Genomic DNA, 25,781 nt, shown 5'->3' with positions numbered 1-25,781 from the left:
TCAAATTTTGTTTAGTATTAACATAAAAAAAAATTGGGACGATACTCCCGGTGATGCTCTAACAACTTACTAGATGTTTTGACTTTGGTCAAAGTCAAATTGTTTCAAGTTTGACTAAGTTTACAGACAAATATAATATTATTTATATTACCAAATTAACTTTATTAAATTAATAATTAAATATATTTTTATAATAAATTTATCTTGGGTCGAAAATATTACTATTTTGTTCTATAAACTTGGTCAAACTTAAAGCAGTTTAACTTTAATCAAAATTAAAACATCTTATAACCTAAAACGGAGGGAGTAGCAAGTATATTTTAGTCGAAACTCGAAAGCATTTCTACTTAGGGGTTGATGGCTACGTGAGCGGTCCATCTTGGAGTGCACATATCCAAATCTATTCAGGATCGCCTACATACTAAGTCTGTGCTTGCCATAAAATGAAGGGTCCCTAAAATGAATCATACATGCGTAGCAACAAAATCATAGGTGGTAGTCTTTATAAGAAAATACATAAAATAGCTAAGTTGTTGCACCAGTATGATTTTTTTTTCAAGTTCTTATACTGAATTGTATCTACTTGCTAATTTTGTGTTTTATGAGTGCAATTTATTCGAGAGAAAAAGAAGATAGTACACAGTGCTGAGAGAAAAAAAAAAGGAAAATGCATGCAGCAAGGGAAAGAACGATGTGGGCTACAGGGAGGGCACCCGATCTTTTGTACTGGAATACTGGATCGGCATTAGTTGTATCCATTAAATCACCGACTTAAGGGTCACAGTTGTCTCAACGAACTTTTACTGCCGGCCAGTGTGGGTCCACTAACCTGCTTGGAGCTGCGTGGCGCGGCACCAACTTTGCTCCAACGCTGGTAGCAATCGATCATGTCGTTGATGAGGTCTGAGAAGCAATGCTCATATTTGGAGCCGTGGCTGACATCTGCCAGCATCAGAATTGGACAGATCAAGCTCTTCTCGAAGTCGCCACTGATGTTGTTCCCCTGGACGATGCCCATCTTGAAGAGCAGAGCAGCATCTTCCTTCTTCATGAGGAGCTCGGACATGAACATGACATAGCTGCAGAAGAGCCGCTTCTCACGTGGCCACCACCCGGACATCTCAAGTACCACGAGGTTGGTGAGCAACCGCATGTGATACGGACGCCACGCGACGGCCGGGATCTCTAGCTTCCCGTATTTGAACTTGACGTCTGCAAACCGGTACGTCTCCGTCCGCTTCAGCTTGACGCCAACACGGACGAGCTCTCGCAACGGCGGGATCTGCTTCCATTCTTTCCAGCCCACAGGTAGGATAGAGGACCGTGAGAAGGTCCGCTTAAAAGACGCGCGCAGATCCATGCGCTTCTTCTTCAACTTGTCCAAGGCCTTGTCCAGCAAAGATGGCCGTGGAACCGGCGAAACCGGCTGCAGAGCTGAGACTCGAGTTTCTTCCTTGGAAAATGTCAGATGTAAATGCACCAGATGCAGGATGTGGTATATGGGGCGCCCTTCGAATTCGGCTAGTGCACCGTCGTCTACACCGCCGACGAGATAATCGAGTACGATTTCCCTGAGCTTTGCGGGTTGCTTCTGAGACTCCCCGAGCTCGGGGACCTCGGTCATCTTGAACAGCTCCTCCAGCACGAAGAATGGGATCTGGTTTGGGACGACCACGAGGTCGTACCGAAGCGCGTGCGGCTCCCACCTGACCTTCAGTGGAATGAAGTCCTCCCTCAACGCTTGTGGCAACATCGTGGGCGCCAACGACGGCCGGAAATCAGGATCGCCGTTTTCAGGCGTCTCCTGATGATGAATTACTACTTTCTCAGACTTCACCTCCGGCGAGGCCGATCCTTTGTTAATCTTGCCCAGCCAATGGTCGATCAACACCTCGATGATGAAGAGGCCGTCGAGCACCATCATCTCCACCATCTCCTCGGGAGTGATCCTGCATTCCGACGGGTCATAGCGTTGCCGGATTTCTGGCTCCCTCTTGTCGATACAGCTGAGATACGCCGTCAGCTTCTGCTCGATATCTTCCTTGCCGTGCGCTCGGCGGATCAGGTTGTGAACGTACGTCCACTTGGTCGCTTCCATCCCCTGCCTCTGCTCCATGAACGAGAAGAGCGGACCAAGGAACACGACCATTGGGTTGCACATTCCAGGTGGTATTGCCACGGTTTCTAGCCGCCCGATGCAGCCGTCGGGGGGCGGGACCATTGCGACGTGGAGGATTTTAGATGGCAGGCTCCATAATTTTGTCCCACCTGATGCAGACGACGCATCTCCAGGATCGGTGCACCCATTCGGCTGTTGGTTCACGCCAGCGGTGACCCCGGCCGGGAACGGTGCTCCTCCGCGTGCTTTGCCAGCACCACGAGGTATTTGCCAATTGACCGGAGGCCCGTGCGTCGCACCATCCATCGGCGGCGCACCAGCGGCTGGCGCTTGAGGTTGTGAAGGCGGAGCAATATTAATGGCATCGCCAGCTTGGAATCCGGCTGCCGGTAACGTCGGGTCCACGCTAGCCATCAGCTGTATCGGTATCAGGTTTGAGAATACAGCTATAGTGGACGCCCCCGAGGCCTGGATCGCCTGGTTCGGCGATTGCTGTTGGAGGCTGGCAGCGGCCATGGCTGATCGGTTTCTCTACGGTTGGTGATGGCCTTTATTTGAGCCAATGATGCAGCCGCCTCAGCCTTAGGGGATGATTATATGTACTCAGCGGAGCTGGAGTCCGGTGAGTGAGGAAGGGCATAACTGGTGCCGGCGAAGAGGCACATGACAAGACTTATGGGAATCACTAAACCCTACAATTAATTTAGGCCTTAATAAAAGACATTGGTACCAAACCTTCTTAGATCTGGCTGGTCACATTTTTTATTTTTGGTTTAGCAGTTGACGTCAAAGCGAGATAACACCAGCTATGCCTACTGTTCAATCAATTACTACCTCTGTGCTTACATTTTAGGATAGAAAGTAGTAGGTAAGTTAGCATGTCCAACGAAAAATAGTAGGCAGGTTGATTAGTTCATCTTCCACCCTCTCCACCACCAAATTGGGTCGCTCTGGACTTATAAGGTGAAGAAATTCACTAATGCGCGAGAGACCAACAAAGAATCACCACAAAGTGAGCCACTACAAGAAACCTGGTTCTCTCATCCCATGAATACAAAACCTTGAAATCTATTAAGAAAAATTGCAACAAGCAAATTGCCTCACGAGAACTGAACTATGATATTTTTTTCAGTTTCTAATATTTGAATGCTTCCACACCATGCTAAAACTAAAAGGCATAATTCCAAATATGCATGACAAATAAAAAGCATACTGATCACTTGAGTAACTTCAGTTCTCCTCTTGAACCTTTTGAACGCCAATCCACCTGGCATAGTCAACCCACCTGCACACGAAGTAGCTTTCCAGTAACTACAATAGGACTGCGACAGGACCAAGAACTCTAAATTTCAAGAGGCAAAGAAAACTCACAGTAAAGAACCTAAGAATGTGGTTATGCAATAGTGGCTCCAGCAGTCCGGACCTTAAAGCACAATGCACTCAGCAGTATTTTGTGGTTATGCAATAGTGGCTCCAGCATCCTCTGTTCAATTACACCAGCTAAAATCTGGTACCTGATGAAGCATATTACTTTTATCGTTAAAAAGAAGACAAAGTGTGCAGCAAACAACTTTATAATCTGAGGCTAAGAGGAAGGATTTTTTTTAGATGGAAAATAAAGTAACCGAGGGTAGTCTCTCATTGCCCCCATGATGAAATCATGAAACAACCAAAAATAAAAGGCAAATTTTGCCACAGGACATTGTGACTTTACGGTTTTAGCTGTAGGACATTGCGCGAAGTGATTTTTGGGAGAATACACTCTCAAAATGTGGTTATTTGCTAGTAGACACCGCACCCATTAAATGAATTTCCGGTTGAATAGGAGAGAGAAATTGTGTGAAAGTTCTAAAATGTCCTTAGGTCCACATGTCAGGTCTTCCTTCTCTCTTCTCTCTATCCCCTCCTTCCACACTGCAATGGCTAGCGCTTATCCGTCCTCTATGTCAACGCGAAGGAGATGGCTCGTGCTGGGCTAACCCACAAGCAGGAACCCGAAGAGGGAGGCCAGCTGATTGGAGCCGTATGCCGGTGAGGGAGGGAGCGCCACACGCTGGGCGACGTCGTGGGGTCAGGGAGCGGAGCAGAGAAGAGCTGGGCGTGGGGGCAGTGGCGGTGGCAGTTGTCTACGACAGCGGCGGCCGTCTTCTGCTGTAGCTGGTGCCGCATAGCCACGCCAGCCGTTGCTCCGCCATCACGCCGGCCGCCACTCCTGCACGAGTGTGCCACCGCGTTGTGCGCCACCCTGATATGCATCGCTGGCCACCCGCATCGCGCCGCACTGTTGCCGCGAGCCGCGCCGTCCACTACTCCACCTTCGCGCTAGCCGCCGCTCCTGCACGAGTGCGCCACCGCATCGCCCGCCGCCCTGTGCCGCGTCGCGGGCTGCTCGTATTGCTCAATGCCCTGTGCCGCGTCGCCGGCCGCTCGCATCGCCCGCCGCCCTATGCCGCGCAGCCACGCCGGTCGTTGCTCCGCCATCACACCGACCGCCGCTCCTGCACGAGTGCGTCCCCGTGTCGCGCGCCGGCCGCCCGCATCGCGCCACACGGTCGCCGCAAGCCGCGTCGGCCGCTGCTCCACCTTCGCGCTGGCCACCGCTCCTAGACGAGTGTGCCATCATGTCATCCACCGCCCTCTATCGCGTCGCCAGTCACCTGCATCGCGCGCTGCGCTGCGCTGCACAGTCATCGCAAGCCACGCCGTCGAGGGAGAGAGAGGAAGAAGATAGGAAGAGAAAGAGGAATAAGGGGCAATTTGGTCAATTCATGTAAAAAAGTGGAGCCATCTCGTCTACTCAGCATAGAAATCATTAATTTAATGGGTGCGGTGTCCACCAGCAAATAACCATATTTTGAGAGTGTTTTCCCCCAAAAGTTACTTTGCGCGATGTCCTACAGCTAAAACCGCAAAGTCACGATGTCCTGTGGTAAAATTTACCATAATAAAATTAATCAGAGATTTAAAAAAAAACAAAGCATATTATATGAATATTGAAGACAACTTTACCTGAGATTACTAGAAACTGCCATGTATATACCATAGGCAACACTAGTTGAGACAATTGGAATATCCTCAATTTCATCATCAAATTCTTTGTCAACAGCCTTCCTTGCTTTGATCAGCGCATTTGTGACCCCAGTGCCAACCTGAGAAAGACAATAAAATCATGGACATTGTGAGCTTACAAATTTTCCTGAGGGTGCTTCTGTTGATTTAAGAGAAAAACAAAATAGCAACAGGATTGCTCATTTGAAATTGCTAAGGTCAGAAATGCAAATACAAGGATATTTTTCTTGTATGAAGGTCAGAAATGCAAATGCAAATACCATAGAATGTCACTAGATATGAAGGTTTGACAATAATTGACATAATAAAAACAAGTATACTAAAAACCTTTTTACTACATAATAATAGTGCATTAATTTCTTACAGATATTTTCCATTCTGTATGAACTCATTGATCAAAAGTTCATAATAAGAGGATACCCTTCTGATTACCACTAAGAAACAACAACGATTTCTCTAAGGGGAAGGAAACATATAAACTATATAGGCGTTTAGCCATGGAGTGACAGACTTACCAAAGATGCACTAGTACCAACTGCAAAGAGTTTTGCACCATTTCTCTATGAAACAAGACAAAATATTGTTAGTCAATTTAAACAGAGTGTAAAATAAATTAAGGATCATTACAAGATACTTACCACAATAGCTCCTGGCCTCTGCAGAAGTGAGAATGATCTTCCAGCCAAAGCAATCTGCAGCACAGGTTACATAAAAGTGTTTCTAAATAAAAGGAGGAACTAGAGAAGTCTTGTTAGAAACTGAAAGTTCAGTAATCAAGTTACCTGAAATGCATTATCTGGGCAGTTATGGAAAAAGTTAGCAATATGGCCAGCATTTGTTGCAAGTGATGGCTGCAGAGATACAGTTGGAGCAGGAAGATAGACAAGCATGAAATCCGCAACTATTGCCATGACCTAGATGAGTAGCACCCACGGTACAACAACTTGGCAGGTGGGTGCGATATAGTGTAAGAACTTGAGAATTGAGCGTCCGAGTGCAACAACTTGACAAGTAGATGCGTTCTAGTACAAGAACTTGACAATTTGTATTTTGGTGCATCAACTTGGCTAGGCATATGCTAGGTGAGTTTTTTTCCCGATGTCATCCTATGAATATTACCTTAGATATTAAATTTAATCTTTAATAATTATATTGCACATACAGTTTACATCCAATTACCTTAAGATTTTTTTTTTCATTTTCTTTACCTTCTCAAATATCAACCGAAATATAATAATTTTTACATCCAGTTTAATTGACTTCAAGTTATTAATTATTATAATAAAAATATAAATATGCTTATACAAATCCACTAGCATATTGTCAAAATAATTACTTAAACTGAATCTATATAGAAAATGCTCCAAATAATTAAGTTGTTGCATAATTTCTTAGTTTATTGTATCAAAATCGTACCTACTTGCAAGTTGTTACATTTATACGATCACTTATAAAGTTATTATACTAAATTGCATATATTTGCCAAGTAGTTGCACTAGAACGCTCATTTCTGAAGTTCTTGTTCCAAATTGCACCCACCTGCCAAGTTGATGCACCGTGGGTGCAATTTACTCTTTCACAAATAATAAAACAAAAGTGGGATAAGTCCCCATCCCCCCCCCCCCCCCCCCCCCCAACTCTTCACTTTATGTAAAACACGCCCTTAAAGTTCAAAAATGGATATCATGTAGTTCACCCCCTTTGGGGGTTTCTAGCCTGGTTTTTGCAATTACAATCACAATCATTATCAATGGGGATCTGCAATTACAGAGAAGAAATCGCGTTCAGTTATTTAATTTCTTGACGTGTTTCGCTCTGCAATTGCATGCCGCTGGAACAGCTAGATGACGGAGCACGCAGCGAGCAGCTCGGCGGCGATGCATGCATGACGGTGGAAGGATGTGCACCCCGTCGGCGTGGCGCGGCACCCCCGCCGCGATGTCGACGCGCGAGCGGATGCAGAGGGCGCACGTGTTGGCCGCGTTGGGCGCCATGGGGACGCCGCAGGTGCAGCAGATGGACGTGCGCGCGGCGGCGGCCGGCTCCGGCCGGGAAGGGAGGAACTGCATGCTGAGTTGAACCGGCGGCGGCGGCGGTGGCTGCGGCCACGACGACATCGCGATTGGCTGTTGCACCGGCGGCGGGAACGATGACGTCCGGATCGTGGCGGCAAGTGTTTGGGGAAATACGAGGAGATCGAGAGGCTGTCATGGTTTATTAGGGTTTATTTGCTGTTGTTAATGGGCTATCTTGCTATCTCCCTCGGCCCAGCCTATGATGCGTGTAAGGCCCAAATAGCAATATAGGAGAAAATCTCTGAGACTGACACTTGTGCTAAATCCCTCATCTTGTGTGTGATCCTGCATAATTTTCAGAATCAATCGAACCATACGAAAGATGCGAATTAGGCAAAGTGAAACGGGAAGATTGTTTTTCTTCAGACGAATACTATGGTGACAGACTGACAGTCCTTTATCAACAGTACATGACTAAACTCCGGCAGAGTGCTGTCAACGGTCCCCATAAGTGAAAATAAAAGGCATGACAATCCTAGAATAAAGACAAACAAATAAACAGGTCCCTCCGAGTGTTCGTTGGGCCAAAAACTCGTATATTACAAAGACAAGTCTTACAAGTTGCAAGTTATGAAGAAAAATACAGTGACACTGTTGATATGAATTCGACATATGGAGATGCCTATCTTCTGCGTTTACCAGTAAAGATATTCCCTATGAAGAGAAGAATGTCGTAACGTTGTAGAATACATATCGTAGTAACTTACGGTATGCCAACATTAGGCCTCTTCTTGAACCTTTTGTACGCCTACCCACCTGGCATAGTCAACCCACCTGGTAACAAAAGTTCATCAGTAAGTAATATTACTGCCCCAAGGTCAGGAGTTAAACTTCATGCGAGGTAAATATTACTCACAGTAAAGAACCCAAGAATGTGTTGCCCGTGCGAACAGCAAAGCATAGAGCACTCAATAGAAGCTTGTGGTTATGTAGTAGGGGCTCCAGCATCCTCTGTTCGATTACACCAGCCAAAATCTGGTACCTGGTGATGAATATGATTTTTGTTGTAAAAGATAATCAAACATTTAAAAAAGAAGCAACTGTTGATCTGCACAAGGATTGTTCATGTATAATCTCTACAATGGTTTGCCTGTTTGAAGAGAGAAACAGATAAAATAATTTCAATGGCTGGGTTAAGTCCTCCAGGTCCCTTAGTAACAAAACGACAGGACATTTATTCACACGTTTAGCATGGCTTAAGTATGCTACAAATGGTGAGTAGTTTGAAGATAATGATTACCTGAGGTTACTAGATACTGCCATGTATACACCATAAGCAACACTAGTTGACAAAACTGGAATATCCTCAACTTCGTCATCTAGCTCTTTGTCAACGGCCTTCCTTGCTTTTATCAGTGCATTCGTGACACCGGTGCCAATCTGGAAGGATTGAAGATTAATATGCATTGGAAGCTTAACAAATTGTCTTATGGATAGAAGGGTAAAAGGTGTCGATAGATTACTGCCATCCAAAACAGAAACGTAAATATCACTGATCTTCTTTTCTATTTTTGGCAACAACACCTGCATAGTGAAACAATTGAACCAGCCACCCTAGGAAACCGATTATGAATGCCATTTTTTCCTCAATATATCCCACTTGTAAAGTTTTCATGCTTCAAATTTCAGTTTAGAACCAACTAGGAGCTACAGAAAATCAGTTAACTGTGAAAGAAATCCACGAGCTAACAGTTACCCTGTTCTTTAAAAAGGTTAGATCTCAGCCTCAGTACTCTGTCAGTCTTTTGTGCAACATATACTTTGTCAGACTCACTAGAATTAAAACTTAACGACAGAGATAGGTAGACAAAATGAAAACACCAGGATGCATTGGTTATTCCTGCCTTGCTGAAATGTTTTATTTAAAACTTCATGACAGGATTCCTGTTCAAAGAAAATAAAAACAAATGCAAACCCTAACAAAAATCAAAAGAGGTTGCTAACACATGATCATTACAATCATATGATGTAGCAGCAAAACAAAATGGCAAGCTTACCAGAGAAGCACTAGTTCCCACAGTGAAAAGCTTTGCACCATTTCTCTGCAAAGAAGCCACTAGCATTAGTTGATCAATATAGCACACTGAATAGACTGAGGCCACTATGAGTCTGACGGTCTGAGTATCATTATAACCACAACAAAAGAACTGCATACCAGAATAGCCCCTAGCCTCTGCAGAATTGAGTATGATCTTCCAGCCAAAGCAATCTGGAGAACAGTTGGCATGAAGTGTTTTTAGCAAAAGATGGAGGATTCTAGGAAGAATGTTCTACTCAGATGAAAAGAGAGAGAGTTTAGGTTACTTGGAAAGCATTATCTGGGCAATTGTGGAAAAAATTAGCAATATGCCCAGCATTTGTTGCAAGTGGTGGTTGCAGAGATACAGTTGGAGCAGGAAGATAGACAAGCATGAAATCAGCAACTATTGCCATGACCTGTATGGGTAGTATCAGAAGCAACACTAAATTAGATTTCACAAATCATAACAAAATAAAAAACTTCAAATTTCATTATCCATTTACCTTCAGAAAGAAAGTAAAATTGAACTGATGGCACAACTCACGAGATAAACTCTCTTACAAAACTAAAATTAGGCTAGCACAAATAGGTTCGCTCACAGTCAATAGCAACTAGAATCAGGTGTGGTACTCACATGCAGTACAAAGCCCAATGCTGAATTCAGTTAATCAACCACACAGTATCTATTATTCAGAAATAGTTCCAAAACCAAACATCACATCATAAGATTTTTTTTTTCAAGTCTGTTTGGTTTAGATCACCAGCTTTATTAGTTCCTGCTAACATAATACTCAGCATATGATTTTTTTTAAAAAAAAAAAGGTCTATCAGCTAACGATCTTAGCGACTAACTTACAAAGCGAGGTCAATAATTAAATTCCATGATGTATATGTTATCAGAGTACTAGTCATCTGAACATGAAGCAGTATACCACATGGTAATTGTTTGCTAAATAAGTAGTGATTCTAGTAACACCCAATGTAAACCAAACAAGTGAAATCACATCGAGCTAGGTTCTTTTGTTTTATTGTCAGAAATTGTTAGAAATACTTTCAGAAGCATACCACATCGGCAATCACGATATCAATCTCTTTGACAAAATTCTCCCTTCTCTTCTCATACTCCGCAGCAGTCTAAACAACGAGAGCAGCAAAAAAAAGAAAAAACGTCAGATTGGCAACATAACACAGGGCAATGATGCCGCAATAGAAGTACGTAGAGGGAGAGTTCGTCATGGGACCTTTGCGATGACGCCGACGCCGCACTCCATGGCAAGCTTAGCGAGGAAGAGATCGTCCGCCAGGAGGCGCTCCCTGAACCCCTGGAACTGGAGCAGCCACCGGAGCAGCGCCGAGCCCTCCATCTCAGCGAAGCGCCGCACGATCTCCCCCGTGACGCGGCCACCCTCCACCGCGGCCGCGAGGTCGGACGGCAGGCTCTCGAGCTTCCTCCCCAGTTGCGCGAGCACGAACAGCGCCTCCCTCCGGTTGTCGGGCGGGCCGCCATCCCCCTCGCCATCTCCGCCGCCATTGTTATTATTATCGTCGCCATCGTTATCTCCGCCCCCACCGTGGGAGAACGCGAGGGGCAGCGGAGGAAGTTGGGGACGGGGAATGCAGAGGCGGAGGCGGAGGGGAAGCGGGAGCGCGCGGGAGAAGGGGAGCGCGGAGAGGCGGCGGGACGCTTGGTGAGGGGATCGGAGACGGGGGAGGTGAAGCGGGGGCTGGGAGGAGACGCCGGAGAGGGACGAGGAGGAGGAGGAGGGCATTGCTGCGTAGTGGAAGGCCATGGCGGCGCGCGGTCTCGGGGGCTCTCGTCTCTCCTCTCGGCGCGGTCGGTGCAGTGCAGAGTTGGGGGTTTTTGGAGACGCGGTGCGAGGGGAAGCGGAGACCGGGAGACAGAGGGCGGAGGCAACGAGGTGGACGGGTGGAATGGTGGTGCGGCCGGCCGCCGAATGGTTGGAAACTTGGAATCCACGGGATTCGGCCGAGGGATTCTTGTGATTCCTCGTCAAGGTGGGCGGCGCCTGCCTGGGTTGGAGCCTTGGTGGTGGTGGCGGCGGCGGAGTGCGTGCGTGCGTGCGCGCCGGTGGGACGTGACGCGCACTTCCCGTTGGATGTTGCCGTGACGACCGCGGCCCGTGGATTCTGAATTTCTTCGCTCCGATTCCGCGTCGCGTCAATGGGCTGACCCGGTGCAGTGGGCGTCGTGGCGCGCGGTGTTGTAGGGAGGGCATGATTTGATGGGCCTCGCACTGTTGTAGGACGACCCATATATATGTGGGCTGCCAACATTCATATGGGCCGGAAGCAAATTATGTGCCATGTTGAAAGCAAAGGGCCGTTATTTGGTTCAATGCCCAACCTACTGAACAAGTTTTCATATAGAGTTTGGTTGCATCAGTTGTGTTAGTTTTGGCAAAATTTGACACCAATTCAAACATCTAGCAGATACTATTTTAAATTGGCAAATATTTGGTAGGGCAAGTTTTGGTTATTTGGTATCAAACAGAAACAGCCCCAAGCAACAAATGATTTGAGGACCGTTTTAAATTCAGAAATTTCAAACGATTTTTGCAAGAAATTCACAACAAGTGGTTCATTTCATCGGAAGAAGAAAAATCGCATGTTTCAAACAAACCATGAACCCAGTTGGCTGGTCAGTCCATTTCTGCTACAGCATTATTTATCCAAAAGAGATAGACCTGATGGCTAGGAGAATGGAGAAGGCAATTCGAGTTCGAAATTCAAATCAGGCCCTCAAAAAAAAAATCAAACAAGAGTTGGTAATTTATCTGGAAGATGCGGTTGGTTAAACTAAGGCTCTACTCCTGGACACATCACTCTCACCCCCGAAAAGAATGAAAAGCCTACAGCATATGGACAAAGAACAACAAGACAGTCACAAGATCAGACAAAACCGCCTCGTTAAGTGTTACTGCTAGTGGCACTTCGATATAGGATTACTCTCTTGTCTGCATTTCAGTGAGAATTCTTGTTAAGTGATCCATGTTTTGTTCTTCATTTGAATTCACTCTTACGGCTGTGGTACCGAGAAATGGCAGTCATCCTCTCTTCCATTTCTCCTGTCGTTCTCGTGCTTCAGAAACCAACAGTTTTTGCCAGTAAGGACGTGTTTTTATGCGTAGGAATTCATCAGTTTGTGTATAGCTTCAAGACTTGCAGATGCCTCTGTCTCTGTGTTGCTTCGTATTTGTCGACTTTCATCAATTATTGCTGCAAAGTTTCTTTGTACAGATCCGGGCTATGAAAAAACATTAGAACGTGTGGTATACTCCATAGTAGCAGAACATACAGAGAGATCATCATCAATATTACCTGGCAACCGGGCATCAGTTTGTTTTGTTCACAGCGATTCAGCAAATTAAGGTGCTAATTGAGATGGCCCTAGACTTAATTTATCACCATTCACTGACAATATCTATGCACTATATAAGTAGTCTACAACGCTAGTTTCTGACTTTCTGTTCATATGTTGTACGTAGGATACAAGTTTGTAATTTTGAAAGGGTTGAACACAACGACGCATACATCATTCAGCATTTCAGCTACCAAACCGTAAAGGGATGGGAAATAATCAGCTGATGCAAAGGGGTACGGAGTTTAATCCCCGACCCCCATTGGACGTCACCATCCTGTACAAGCAGTGCAGCTGGGTAGGGTCACATTCCAAATAATCTTTCCAGGTACGGGGCCAACAGTAAACTACCCAACTGACACGTCAAAAGAGTAAACTGACAGGTCAAAAAAAAAAAAGGTGAAAGGCGGAAATCTGAACTGTGTGCCCACAAATTGTAAAATTTATGTTACAAGCAAAATCACATTTTGACATGTAGGAATAGTAGTATAGTAGTAACAAATTGGTTGCAGCTTACAAAAACTGTGCACTCACGGGGTCGCAGACTCGCAGTTCATTGGTAAGATGAGAATGACCTGCACGGCCTTATACAACGCATTGATGTGACATTTTTATTCCATGTGTTAGTTAAACTTGAAACCAAGTTGATTAATCGATTAGTTAATCCAGATTTAGCAGAAACTTATATATAATATGACACCAGCAAAGAGCGATAGCTACTACAGTACTCGGCCAGTTTGTCACGTAGCACCCAATGTCCTGCACCAAAGGGAAAACGTACGCATGCAGCAATGAACATCTGTCCAATGCCAAGATCCAATCCTATCAATGGTGCCAAATCAACCTCCATTATTTTCTTTCCAAGACCATATCCAGGGCTCATGTGTGCGCAAGAGGATTAATTTATTTATCCACAAAACTTCTCAATTTCTCATGCTTTTTTGTGCAGTGGACCCCGAGTTCACTCACACTTTAGCTGTGCACTCACATGCCTCATGCAGCTCCAAGTCATGGGCATCTCGTCAACCACAGGCTAAGCTAATGTGACAACTATGGCAGTATGGCACAAACAAATTAACTCCCAGATGGAACCCGTGTCCATATGTTAGTGTGGGCGCAATGCAACACGCCAACTTTGTTACAACTCAGACCAGTCACAAGTGAGCATGTTTCCATGCGTTGCATGTACAGAATCCATCCAGAGCTGGCACCAATGGTCCAATGGCAGCATTAAGAACGGTTAGAAACGATGCAGCAGTAATGGGTCACGTACTTGCAGTAGCAGAATAGAACTGTAGAAGTGTAGATCGAACAAGGCACCACGTAATAATGAAGATTTATCTGACATCCAAAAGCAGAGACAAAAAAAGACCCTGAGAAAATTAGCACGGCAGGAACAGTTGTACGTACTACTACTGCCTACTGCTCAGACCTTTCAATTTTTGCACTAGGGAACACGTACATGAACACGTAGTACTTGCGGATGCATGCATGCAATGCAATGCAAGTGATCGATGATTTGGTTTAGTAGGAGGAGTAATGATCAGAAGGCTTCGATTCTGGCTGACGATGCAGCGACGGGGGCCTTGATGACCTGCAGGATCTGGACGACCTCGGCCATGGACGGGCGGTTGGATGGGATCTGCGACGTGCACACCATCCCGAGCTTGAGCACCGGCAGCACCTCCTCCTCCGGGAAGTCGCCGATGGTCGGGTCGACGCACTCCAGCACGTTGCTGCCGCCGCCGTGGTCGAGGAGGACGCGGACCTGGTCGATGAGGATGACCACGTCGTCGTCGCCGTACTCCACGGCCCTCCGCCCCGTGACGAGCTCCAGGATGAGCACGCCGAAGCCGTAGATGTCGCACTTCTCGTTGATCCGGAGGCTCTGGCACGCCAGCTCCGGCGCCACGTACCCCATCCCGCCCTGGAACCGGCTGCTCATCACGTGCTTGTCCAGCTTCGGCAGCAGCCGCGCCAGCCCGAAGTCGCCGACCATCGGGTTGCACTGCTCGTCGAGCAGGATGTTGCTCGGCTTCACGTTGTAGTGGATCATCGGCGGCCGGAACGACTGGTGCAGGTGCGCGAGCCCCCTCGCCGTGCCGGCCACGATGCGGAACCGCTCCGCCCATGTCAGCGGCGGGAACGCGCCGTCGCCGTCGCCGTTGCCGTGGAGCCGCGCCTCCAGGCTGCCGTGCGGCGCGTAGTCGGTGATGAGGAGCTGGAGCTGCGGCGTCCAGTAGTAGCCCTTGAGGGGGAGTAGGTTGGGGTGCCTCGCCTTCCCCAGGATGCGGACCTCGCGGTCGAAGTCGTCGCGGGACTCCACGATGCTCGCCGTCGCGAGCTTCTTGATGGCGACCACCCTGCCCTCGCCGACGGACGCGCGGTACACCGTCCCGAACACGCCGCGGCCGATCTCCGTCGCCTTGCTCAGCAGCGCGTCGGCGCCGCCCACGAAGTCCTCGGAACGGAGGCTGTTCCCCGGCCCGAACGTCACCATCTTGCCCGTGGCGAGCTTGCTGGACTTGGTCGAGCTTGACACGATGCTCTCCAGCTCCTTCTCCGGCGTCGACGTCCCGCCGTCGCCGGCCCTCCGCCGCGCCGAAATGTTGAGCAGGGTGATGACGATGACCCCGAGGATGATGAACACCGCCGCGCAGATGGCCACCATGGCGGACACGCTCAGGAACCGCCGTTTCCTCGGCGACGCCGGGCCGCGGCCGCTGGTCTCGAGATTGTTGTCGCCGTCGCCGCCGTGCGGGTACTCGTTGGGGTCGAGCACGAGCGGCTTGGCCACGTTCATCCTGCACGGCTGCGTCACCAGCGGGCTGCAGATGCCGAGGTTGCCCTCCAGCGCGCTCGCGTCGAGGCTCTGGAACACGCCCGACGCCGGCAGCCGGCCGACGAGGCGGTTGTGCGAGACGTTCACCGCCAGGAGGCTCTCGATCCCGCCCAGCTGCTGCGGTATCTCGCCGCTCAGGTTGTTGTACTCCAGCCTCAGAATCTCCAGCTTCTTCAGCTCCGACATGCCCACCGGTATCGGCCCCGTCAAGCTGTTGTGCCCCAAGCTCCTGCCATGGCAAACCCGATGCATCGATCAAACGTGTCACGCAATTCGTCGTCGTCGTCGTCGTCGTCGTCTTCAATGCAACGACGACGACATTGTAAATGTAATTAGCAATTTGTTGACTTACAGTAGGTACAGGGACGAACAGTTGCCGATGTTGTCGGGGATGGGGCCGGCGAGGGAGTTGCCGTCGAGCTGGAGCACGGCGAGGCTGCCGGCCTCGCACAGGTCGCTCGGCATTGTCCCGTACAAGCCGCTGCTGCGGAGGTCGAGCACGGTGAGGTTGCGGAGCAGGCCGAGCTCCGGCGGCAGCTGGGTGCGGAGGTCGTTGCGGGACAGGTTGAGGTAGCGGAGGTTCATGAAGAGCGCCATCTCCGCCGGGATGCCGCCGGTGAGCTGGTTGACGGAGAGGTCGAGCCATTGCAGGGTCTCCGCCAGCTTCGTCGAGCCCGACGGCAGGACGCCCGAGAGCGCGTTCGACGACATGTCGAGCGTCTCCAGCCCGACGTCGAACAGTGCATCCGGGATGCTGCCGCTGAGGTTGTTGGCCCTCAGGTGAAGCTCGGCGAGCTTCGTGCAGCCGGACATGGCGTCCGGGATGGCACCGGAGAGCTGGTTCTCGGACATGCTCAGGTACCTGAGGTCCTTGAGCTTGCCGAGCGAGTCCGGCAAGCGGCCGGTGAGCGCATTGTCGGAGAAATCGAGGTGCTGCAGAGCGGCCAGGTCGCCAACCCAAGCAGGGACATCGCCGGAGAACCGGTTGCCGGACGCGGCGAAGTAGACGAGCGAGCCGAGATGGGCGATGGAGTCAGGGAGCTGGCCGTCGAACGCGTTGGAGCTTATGTCGACGGTGCTGAGGTGAGGGCACAGGCCAATGTCGCTCGGGACGGCGCCGAAGAACCTGTTGCCGCTGAGGTCGATGGTCTTGAGGTTGTGGAGGTTGGCAATGCCGGTGGTGACGGTGCCGGAGAACTGGTTGCGGGAGAGGTCGAGCGCGCGCAGGCGCGAGAGCGGCCAGAGCGCGCCGCCGAAGTCCGGCGAGCCGGAGAGCTGGTTCCCGGAGAGGTTGAGGTGGAGCAGGAATGAGCTCTTGGAGAGGCCCTGCGGCAGCGGGCCGGAGAACTGGTTGCCGGAGAGCATGAGGAAGCGGACGGTGGCGGGGAACGTGGCGGGGAGCGGGCCGGAGAAGGCATTGCCGGTGAGGTCGAGGTAGCGGAGGGAGGCGAGGAGCGGGACGTCGCCGGGGAGCGGGCCGGAGAAGGCGTTGTAGGAGAGGTCGATGGAGCGGAGCGAGGCGAGCAGGGAGAGCCCCGGGGGGAGCTCGCCGGAGAGGTTGTTGCGAGCGACGGAGAGCGACTGGAGCGCGGCGAGGCGGTCGAGCCCCCGCGGCATGCGGCCGGAGAGACCGAGCCCGTCGAGCGCGAGGCGGAGCACGCGCGACGTCGCCGGGTCGCACTCCACGTGCGCCCACCCGCACGGCGTCGCGTCGGACTCCGTCCACGTCGCCAGCGCGCCGGAGGGATCCGACAGCGCCGACTTGAACACCACCAGCCCCAGCACCTCCTCGTTCACCGGCATCGGCATCGTACTGTCAGCCGCCGCCGCCACCACCAGCACGAACAGCAGTAACGCGATAGGCGTCGCCATTTCAGCTTGCCCGAGACAACAACGACGACGAGGAGGAGGAGGGGAGTGGAGCTGCAGATATGGAGATCTAGTGCCAGCGGCTGCGTTGCATGGTGGTGGTGGGAGTGGAGAAGTGGACGCGGGGGGAGACGAGACGAGGGCAATACCAATGGGACGCTGGTTGGATTGGCGTGCGTGGCGTGGGCGAGGCCCGTGAGGGGGGGTAGGTTGGACAGATAGAAAGCAACAAAAGAGCTCACGTTCCTCCGCCGCTGGGGTGGCTGCCGGATGGGGTCGCCGGCCACTCGGAATCCAACTCTCGCCGGAACGCGACACTGCACGGGAACTGAGGCTGTATCACTGTACCAGCATTCAGCAGGGGGGAGAATAATTTAAGAAGAAGAATCACAATGAGAGCTACGGAATGCGTAGGCACTGACCGAGACCGACCGTGCACGCACGGGTTCAAATCAGGGATGCGTTGTTGCTCTCACCATCCATGCATCAGTTGTGATTTGTGGAAACTGGAGTGAAGCTTCCACTGCTCCACACCCTCAATTGGCGGATTGCATGAACACCAAACTGTAACAGCAGAGTACGCAGGGTTTCCTTTCCATGGTCAAATTATTTCATTCAGATCATGGGGGTACATATATATACCAGTATACATGTTGTGTTTTTACACTTCGATGACTTGTCACCGGTATCTACTCTCCCATGCTACTTCAGATGCTAGTGCACATCAGTATATGTTGCCTGCCACATCTACTGTTATACATTCATCATGGCACAGTGTATTCTCGATACTTTCTATTTCGATTCATTCTTCAGTCCCCAGTACTTACCCCAAATCTACACCCAGCAGCCTTCTAGTATATGTATATGTATATGGAATGGTAACAAGCAACAAACTCTGCTAGGTACATTTATCCGCTCGGTGTTAGCTGGACTCGTGGGAAACTCTTCTGATGGCCAGCTGAAACTCTCAACTCTGACACTGGACTGTATCCAGGAGCTGGGATCAATCACGCGGGCCGTCGAATGACTGGGACTTCCTCAGGTTCCAGTGGAGACCCTCGTGGATGCTGCGTAGGAAATCGGTTGTTGAATCCACCAGGCAAGCCGTGGGCACAGGCCATGGAGAAATGCTGCAGATGAGAGCATCCCCGGGTGACAGCAGCTTCCGATCTTTGCCATCGAATGATGCCCAAGCTTGGCCCCTGCTGTTATGTGGCACTTGTACGCGCAGGGTCACATATTCAGGCAGTATCAAAGGCCTGAATGACAGGGAATGCGGGCAGATCGGCGTGAATAGGATTCCTGGGACCTGCATATACCAGCACAACATTTGAGACCACCAAAATAGAGTCGACAAGTTATGTTGAGCAGCTGGACAAAGGAAATAGCAACATTTCATGATTGTAACTTGGCCTCAAAAGGTTAATTTATAGACATTGCTAATTTGCTACAAGAATTACAGGTAGTACAGGGTAGCCTATGTTTGTGAAACAGATCAGATTCTGGTGTTCAGTGCAACTTATCTAAACTTCTGAACCACATTACACAATTTTAGAACCAAGGGGAAAAAAGCTTCACGATTTATAGCAGAAATCTAAGGGGGTGTGATTAGGAAATGCCCAAGAAGATAATCCAATAAAATTAATCAGTAAATACTCAAGTGCTAAGGATGTATCATGCGATGTAGGGCATACCTGTGGATGAACCATGGATCCTCCAGCTGCCAATGAATATGCCGTGCTTCCAGATGTTGTTGATATGATCAGTCCATCCCCTTGTACACATGTAACGAAAGAACTATCACAGTAGCATTCCAAGTAGGTAAGGTAAGATGATATTCCACGGTCAATTGTGACTTCGTTTAACACTAGAATTGGCTCCTCAGTCTCAAGTTCATCCTTTGCTGCATCACGGATTACATGGCACTGTAGACGGTTTCTCAATGTGATGCTAAATGGTCCATTCAGCACATTGTCCAGACAATCACGATATTGCTCACTTGCTGAAAAGCATGTTAAGGAGGACAACATGGATAAACAAATGTTAACAGGAGAGCAGGGAGCTTCATGTGAGATTTATCGTCTAACAAGCAGGTTTCTTTTAGACCAAATCCAAACTTACTAAAAATGTAGATTGGATAGCAAAACAGTAAGAACCAGTCACTACACAAAACGATATCGAGAAAGCAGTCAACATCCATAATAAAAGGATACGGAAAGGTGTCATGAATCCCAGTGATCCTAGGGAGAAAGCAACAACCGGAGGAACTGGCCCTTTGAACAAAGACGCAGCCTGTTAAGAGATTGATTCACCATGTATTTAAATGTCAGCCCAGCAGAGCAATGTACAAAAACTAGTAACTAGTACAAATTGAGAAGCAATTATAGTTTCAAATGCAGGAATAATCAGTCGCCTAAATATGGAAGAACAAAGCAATAAATATCAGGTAAGTTGGTTTTGATAGCTAATTTGTACTAGAACCTTCCAACTTTTGATTTTGATAGGTCAGAATCAGAAAAGAACTCTGCCTAACTGTGAAGAAGCAATTCTCATGATAACTTATGCTGCAGGCACCGACAGACCTTCCATTTCAGCTGTCAGCCAATTCTACCCCACATATGCCATTAAACTAAGCAATATTGATTATTGACTAAATATATGGACCTTTGGAAAAAAAAAAGGTTAATCCTCTAGTTGGTCTGATTCGATCAAAAGATACAGTGGTTGAGGCAGAACTCTAGACAAAGAATTGAATTTACTTACCCATAAAACAGTCCCATCACCGCCAAGAGTTACAATGAGATCAACCTTCGTGTGCAACATCTTTTTCTCCTCATCTATCAGAATTATCTAATTAGTTGCACAGATAAGGGAGAGTGCTAGGTGAATGAATAGAACTACTTTACTCAAACAAGATGTCTAATCTTCCCATTTGACACAAAATACAACTTTATAATGTGTATCCAATTCAATGCCAAGAATGATTTGTACCGACATCTAGTACAAGGATATTACTTTATTGGGATGTGATTGGAATATTTCAGAAAATTCCAGACAGAGGTAATAAACATCACAAATTCAAGCAGTAGAAGGGGATTTTTACCGAAATCTTTATTGAGATGTGATTGGATGATTTCATAAAAATCTAGACATAGGTAATAAACATCTCGAATTCAAGCAGTAATCAACTAATTCAGTTCTCATTGTAAATTTTGCCCCCATGTAAAACAAGATAGGATACATAAGGGTGATAAAGTAAAGCAAAAGCATGCCCGTAATATATACCCATGCCATTTCGGCAGTAATCAACTAATTTAGTTCTCATGAAAGTTCTTTCATTTTTCAGAATATCAATGACAAGGAAAGGGTTCATAACTGAAACACCATTTTTTTTTCTCTTAAGCATATGAAGTATTTCAAAAGAAAAAATATGAATCAGCATGAAACTAATGTATTAAATCAATAGAAATGCCTTACCATCATCCCATGTTTGGATGAAATTGTAGTAGGAATCTTCTGTTAAGAGTTCCTTGCTAACACGTGGCTCTACAACAACATTTATCTTTTTATGTTCCTTAAGCCATCTGCAGAAAAATAAATAGTACATTTAGCAGTGCAAACACAATACTTAAAACGTGCATGCATCTGTCAGATATTTAGGGCATTTAAAATATAAAAATCAAAGAACACACCTGACCATTTCAGCACAAAGAACATGCACGGAGTTAGAATTAGGTTTGGTTATGAAAAGAACAGTTTGTGGCGAGGATTCCCATTTCAGCAAAATCTGAATAAAAAAAATCGTTGTAACAGAAATAGATGTGCATAAGAGACGATTCATTGGTCTAGTTATTCCAGCTACTGGAGTGAAATAATTAGAATAATATTCTTGACTGTTCCAGCACAGGAGGACTAACCTGCTTGTTGCTGCGCTCTGCTGTTGTTATATCTCCCTTTTCAAATGATACAAAATCATGCTTGTGCTGGCCGTTTTTATCCCCATTGCATCCCCATGAAAGTCTAAATGATGCCTTTCTACTCACCAGCTTGTGACTAGATCGGGGGTTAGGACCAGGACTTTCATCCTGAAGAACCTCATGTGAACATATACCATGATTTCCACAACATCCCGCTTGATCAGATGCAGGCGTCTCCAGTGTTAGTTGGCTGGCCAACTTTTCTAATTCATTATTGGCACAACTGCCATAGCCTGCACAAGGTAGAATTCCAATTTAGATTTTTGGAGATAGCTCCTGGAATAGCAATTACGAATCTATACAAAACTAACCTTTGATTTTTCTCTGCTGTTTGTGTGCCATCTCTAATTCATATTTACGCCTCCACTCTTCCGCCTCAGCTTGAGCAGCAGCTTTCCCTTCTGCAACTCGTCGCAATGCTTTTGCAACAGCTTCAGTTTAAAAAAAAACCTATATTTATCAATATTTTGTTTTTTGAATGCAAGTGAAAGGACTGAAAGGTATATATAACTGTAAATAATCAGGAATTTGGTAGTGCCATGTAAAGCTTTTGTCTCCTTACTTCTCATAGCTTCTGAAAACTCAACAAGGTGTGCATCGGTTGACTTGATAGGAGTTTGAGCAAGGAATTCATAAGCTGCTTTCTCTGATTCTACTGAACTAACTGTTGAGCTAACTGTGGAGATGGACCCAGACCCAATTTCACTTTCATGTGAGGTCACAGTATCATGGTTTACTCTCTCATCAGAAACCTGCAATGCAAAGGAACTGGTAATAAGCTCTATAGTCTATCCCAACTGGCTTCAGATTTTCAAATGGAGCAATGGACTAAGCTTTAAACTTAACCTGAGAAATAAACCATCCCTTAACTCTTTGTTGGGCTTATTTTGACGCTAACTAGAAATTTTAAACTCGAACATTACATTAAAATTCGACCCATAGTCCCATACAATCAAGTACATGATCCAGTAACAGTAACTTCAAATTTGATGTCCAATACGCAATTACTCCCCACATTTCATATTATAAGTCGCTTTGACTGTTTTCCTAGTCAAACTTCGTTAAGTTTAACCAAGTTTATAGAAAAATATGGTAGTATTTTCAACACAAAACAAACATATTATCAAAATATATTCAATGTTAGATTTAATGAAACTAGTTTGCTGTTTTATATGTGACTATTTTTTTCTATAAACTTGGTCAAAGTTTGACTAGGAAAAAATCAAAGCACCTTATGATATGAAACGGAGGGATTACAAGACTACATAATGGTACTCTCCAAAATCGTCCAATTTCAAATATGGAAATTCCTAAAGGATTAGGCTTGCTAAAAACTGTGAGTTTAGGCCCAAGCATTTTTATCCGTTTTATGACCTATTTGGAAATTTTCTCACAATGTTTGCATGGCTCCCACAAGAACTCATGCCCAATGCCTGGAAACCAACCATTGAATTCTAGGAAAACGGGTCAAAACAAAATAAAGAAGAATGCACAATAAGGGTGCAGAGGCTCTACATGACCACCCAAAAAGAAAATCTGAATTCGTTTTGTGCTTGTGTGCGCAAGCTCTCTCCTTGCGCCTGCGTGCTCCTCTTTTTCTATTTTTATCTTGTACAATTTTCACAACTTGCTTTTAAAAAAATCAACGAAAAGGTAGGACCGTAGTGGTCTCCCCTCCCCCTCCCCCTCTCCCTCCCAAATAATAAAAAAGACAGAGTTGGACTCAACACAACGTGCCTTACAATGCGAATGTCTATGGCCAAGTCTTTCCCCACAAAAATGGGGGGGACACGAGCTCATGACCTCTGGTCTTCAAGCTTGCCAATGATGAGGCAGAGCAATGGAACATTGTGAAACACATATTGTTTTTGTGAAAGTAGCATGACTTCTAAGGACAATACCACACAGTACAGACTCCCCTAATAGTAAGCAAGCGATAGCAAAGAAGATGACTACGAGACGTGATGGAAATGGACACGCATCCTTGCGATAATCCAGTACCCAATCGAGAGCACGCACGTACCGGGTCGACCAATGATCTGAAGCTTGGGGCAGTTGGGATTGGGATGGGTGCTGGGCTAAGGCTCCGGAACCTGGAATCCGACCGCGCGAACTGAATTCCCTCCGAGGATGCCAGCTTCTGGCACACAGAGAGAAACCAAACCACCCATCAGCGAACCCCAAAAACAGATTTCAGAACCACACCTCCCCGAAATGCTCAATTCGAAGCCGCAGCCACGCAGATTGCCAAAACCCGCGGTTACCTTGTGCGGAAGCTCGTCGAGCGACATGGCGGCGCGATCCGGTTGGCTCACCCTCACCTTCACCTCGTCGTCGTCGCACCAAAAAGGAAATTCCGGCCTCGGCTCGGGTTGGGTTTGGGGAGGGGAGGGGAGGGGAGGGAGAGAGGTGGGTGGTGGACTGGTGGTTGGGTGGTGAGAGGCGACGCCGACGCGAGGCGAGGCGAGACGACGCTGTTGAGTAGGAGGAGGAGCACCACCTCTACCACCTCCCCCCGATTCGGTTATTTATCGGCGAAACAGGAGGCCACCGGGAGTTGACACCAACGGTGGCTGACAGGTGGGGTCAGGGGGTTGGGTGGGTCCAGGTCGCAGTGAGGCTACGGCTGACGCGTGCGCTGATGCCGCTTTGGGTTGGGGTGTGCGTGGCGTGTGGAGCCGAGCGCTTTCGTGGTTACTGCTGCCGGCAAGCAGCAAGCTAAACTGGTTTGGTTGGTTGGTTGGTGGGTCTGTTCCCTTTCCTTTTCCCGTTCCCGTTTCCATCCCATCATATACCGGAATATTTCTGTCACTTGGTTAGTTATTATTTCAATTTTGAAATTTTATAACTTATTAATACAGTATTATCTTAAGCACCAGTTGTTTCAGTAGATATCTTGTTTGATTTCCTATAAGAAAAAAAAAGGTAATGTGACCTCTTCTCTATAGGTATTTATAACAGGAGAGAGCTGTACCTCAAGATTCTTATATTTTACACTATTTTTCTTAAAATTATCCTAGAAAAATTTATGGCTCTAATATCTTTTTAAGGACTACAAAATCATTGAAACTGGTAAACATATTTTATAGTACTTTTGGGAATCTTTTGATTTGCATTCCAGCAGCGTGGAATCGATAGTCACACAGCCTGCCTCTTTTGCGCTTAGAATCTTGAGACGACGAACCACATCCCCCTCGACTACGTGTTTGCTCGGCAGGTTTGGCTCCGTGTGCTATCGCTTCCTGGCTAGGCTGCTCTCTCTTCCCCATGGCAGTTGGTTCCAGGATTGGTGGACGTCCTTTAGGGCTTGCTTAGCTGAGCATTTCCATGCTGGCTTCGACTCCCTGGTGCTCTTGATCTCTTGGCGATTATGGAAGGAACGAGACTCTAGGGTTTTCGACTCTACGCTCTCTTCAGTCTCAGTGGTTCTGGAGTCCATCGGTCCATCCACTCAGAGGGCCATATGTGGTCTTTAACTAGCATTGGCGCTTTTGGGGACTTGTTGAGAGTGTAGCGTGGCTTGGGCCCTTCCCGCTACTTGGAGTTTGTGTTTAGCTGCCGTAGTTTTTTAAGCTTCAGCTTTTTATTTTACTCTTTCTCCCTTCTCTTGGCATAAGCCGGTCTGGCTGATTGCATCGTGTAACTATAACTCTTTTCTTCTAATATATTGACGTGCGATTTTTTTGCGCGTTCACGGAAAAAAAAACATGTTCGAAGATGAGAGACAACATTTTTACATAGCTGCGTAATAAGTATATTTCGTTGGCTTATGTTAGATTTGCATCGGATCTGAAGCTTTAGAATTCCTTTGTCTCGACCAATATTCCGTGTATAAAGATACACTTGACGAGTAGAGTGACTTGCCTTTGTATTTTGGGGCACTCAAAGTTGCTTTCATTCTGAACTAGCGTTGGATTAGGTAGCCACCAAACATACAAGTATACATCTCAGTCGTTATCTGAAAAATTCATCAGTGAAGCTGGGAGTATTCGTCAAATGTCAAATGACATGAACCGCTAAAAGAAGCTACATTTCCACTGATTTGAACTTGCCCCAATGATAGCGACAACCAAGAAAGAATTCATGTCTCAGGATGCTTATTTCTAAAGACTTGACTGACAAATTCTATGTGTGTTCTTTTTTTGCAAAAATATGTATTGCATTCATGATCCATTGATGCACACTTCTCCATGAAATTTAACAAGATTACCACCCGTTATCTCCAAAAAGAAAAAAAAATCACCAGTAGCAGTCAACAGCTGAAAATATCAGAACAACATTATATACATTTATATTGCAAAGAGGCAGGCGTAATATTGAAAACCAATACTATATGGCAGAGTCTTGGTCGTCGGCTACGAAAGGTCGCCGCGGACAAAATCTTGTGCGATTGCAGTATAGTGGGGGAGTGGTTGGCATGGCAACAACATG

General features: G+C 47.2%; 4 protein-coding genes and 1 pseudogene across 5 annotated transcripts; all 5 read right to left on the bottom strand.

Annotated features, from left to right (window-relative positions):
* Nucleotides 1–778: 778 nt before the first annotated feature.
* LOC127760033 (UPF0481 protein At3g47200-like) lies at nt 779–2,635 on the bottom strand. Its single transcript, XM_052284245.1, has 2 exons — nt 1,820–2,635; nt 779–1,729 (listed from the first exon to the last, which is right to left on the bottom strand). The coding sequence occupies exons 1-2, from the start codon at nt 2,633–2,635 to the stop codon at nt 779–781; spliced, it is 1,767 nt and encodes a 588-aa protein (XP_052140205.1).
* A 714-nt stretch (nt 2,636–3,349) lies between these two features.
* Nucleotides 3,350–7,305, bottom strand: LOC127760023 (protein RETICULATA-RELATED 4, chloroplastic-like; annotated as a pseudogene).
* Nucleotides 7,306–7,546: 241 nt separating this feature from the next.
* LOC127765519 (protein RETICULATA-RELATED 4, chloroplastic-like) lies at nt 7,547–11,367 on the bottom strand. The gene is made up of 8 exons (XM_052290436.1): nt 10,525–11,367; nt 10,349–10,417; nt 9,568–9,699; nt 9,419–9,472; nt 9,261–9,305; nt 8,504–8,643; nt 8,120–8,245; nt 7,547–8,037 (listed from the first exon to the last, which is right to left on the bottom strand). The coding sequence occupies exons 1-8, from the start codon at nt 11,071–11,073 to the stop codon at nt 7,983–7,985; spliced, it is 1,170 nt and encodes a 389-aa protein (XP_052146396.1). The 5' UTR covers nt 11,074–11,367; the 3' UTR covers nt 7,547–7,982.
* Nucleotides 11,368–14,038: 2,671 nt separating this feature from the next.
* LOC127759968 (probably inactive leucine-rich repeat receptor-like protein kinase At3g28040) lies at nt 14,039–17,560 on the bottom strand. The gene is made up of 2 exons (XM_052284177.1): nt 15,857–17,560; nt 14,039–15,733 (listed from the first exon to the last, which is right to left on the bottom strand). The coding sequence occupies exons 1-2, from the start codon at nt 17,374–17,376 to the stop codon at nt 14,206–14,208; spliced, it is 3,048 nt and encodes a 1,015-aa protein (XP_052140137.1). The 5' UTR covers nt 17,377–17,560; the 3' UTR covers nt 14,039–14,205.
* A 380-nt stretch (nt 17,561–17,940) lies between these two features.
* On the bottom strand, nt 17,941–23,835 carry LOC127772250 (probable NAD kinase 1). 2 transcript variants are annotated; one of them, XM_052298264.1, is made up of 11 exons: nt 23,615–23,835; nt 23,374–23,490; nt 21,913–22,102; nt 21,662–21,781; nt 21,291–21,583; nt 21,066–21,160; nt 20,851–20,957; nt 20,137–20,210; nt 19,587–19,665; nt 19,068–19,375; nt 17,941–18,682 (listed from the first exon to the last, which is right to left on the bottom strand). In XM_052298264.1, exons 1-11 carry the CDS (start codon nt 23,639–23,641, stop codon nt 18,377–18,379), a joined length of 1,716 nt encoding a protein of 571 aa, XP_052154224.1. In that variant the 5' UTR covers nt 23,642–23,835; the 3' UTR covers nt 17,941–18,376. The 2 variants fall into 2 exon arrangements, with proteins under 2 accessions (XP_052154224.1, XP_052154234.1); XM_052298274.1 differs by lacking the exon at nt 23,374–23,490.
* Between the last annotated feature and the right edge of the window lie 1,946 nt (nt 23,836–25,781).

The sequence above is a fragment of the Oryza glaberrima genome, chromosome 1, assembly GCF_000147395.1.
Source record: "Oryza glaberrima chromosome 1, OglaRS2, whole genome shotgun sequence".
In the NCBI taxonomy this organism is placed as follows: domain Eukaryota; kingdom Viridiplantae; phylum Streptophyta; class Magnoliopsida; order Poales; family Poaceae; genus Oryza; species Oryza glaberrima.
The sequence above is the reverse complement of the archived record's forward strand: the minus strand, read 5'-3'. Positions and strand labels throughout refer to the sequence as shown.

Coding starts and splice junctions, on each gene's coding strand:
- LOC127760033 (XM_052284245.1), bottom strand. CDS start 2,635: ATGGCCGCTGCCAGCCTCCAACAGCAATCGCCGAACCAGGCGATCCAG. Junction 1,730..1,819: donor AGGTGAAGTCTGAGAAAGTA/GTAATTCATCAT, acceptor GCGTTGAGGGAG/GACTTCATTCCACTGAAGGT.
- LOC127765519 (XM_052290436.1), bottom strand. CDS start 11,073: ATGGCCTTCCACTACGCAGCAATGCCCTCCTCCTCCTCCTCGTCCCTC. Junction 10,418..10,524: donor GCGTCGGCGTCATCGCAAAG/GTCCCATGACGA, acceptor CTCGTTGTTTAG/ACTGCTGCGGAGTATGAGAA. Junction 9,700..10,348: donor ATATCGTGATTGCCGATGTG/GTATGCTTCTGA, acceptor CTACCCATACAG/GTCATGGCAATAGTTGCTGA.
- LOC127759968 (XM_052284177.1), bottom strand. CDS start 17,376: ATGGCGACGCCTATCGCGTTACTGCTGTTCGTGCTGGTGGTGGCGGCG. Junction 15,734..15,856: donor TGTTCGTCCCTGTACCTACT/GTAAGTCAACAA, acceptor TTGCCATGGCAG/GAGCTTGGGGCACAACAGCT.
- LOC127772250 (XM_052298264.1), bottom strand. CDS start 23,641: ATGTCGCTCGACGAGCTTCCGCACAAG. Junction 23,491..23,614: donor TCGACGAGCTTCCGCACAAG/GTAACCGCGGGT, acceptor TCTGTGTGCCAG/AAGCTGGCATCCTCGGAGGG. Junction 19,376..19,586: donor GGGATTCATGACACCTTTCC/GTATCCTTTTAT, acceptor CATGCTTTTCAG/CAAGTGAGCAATATCGTGAT.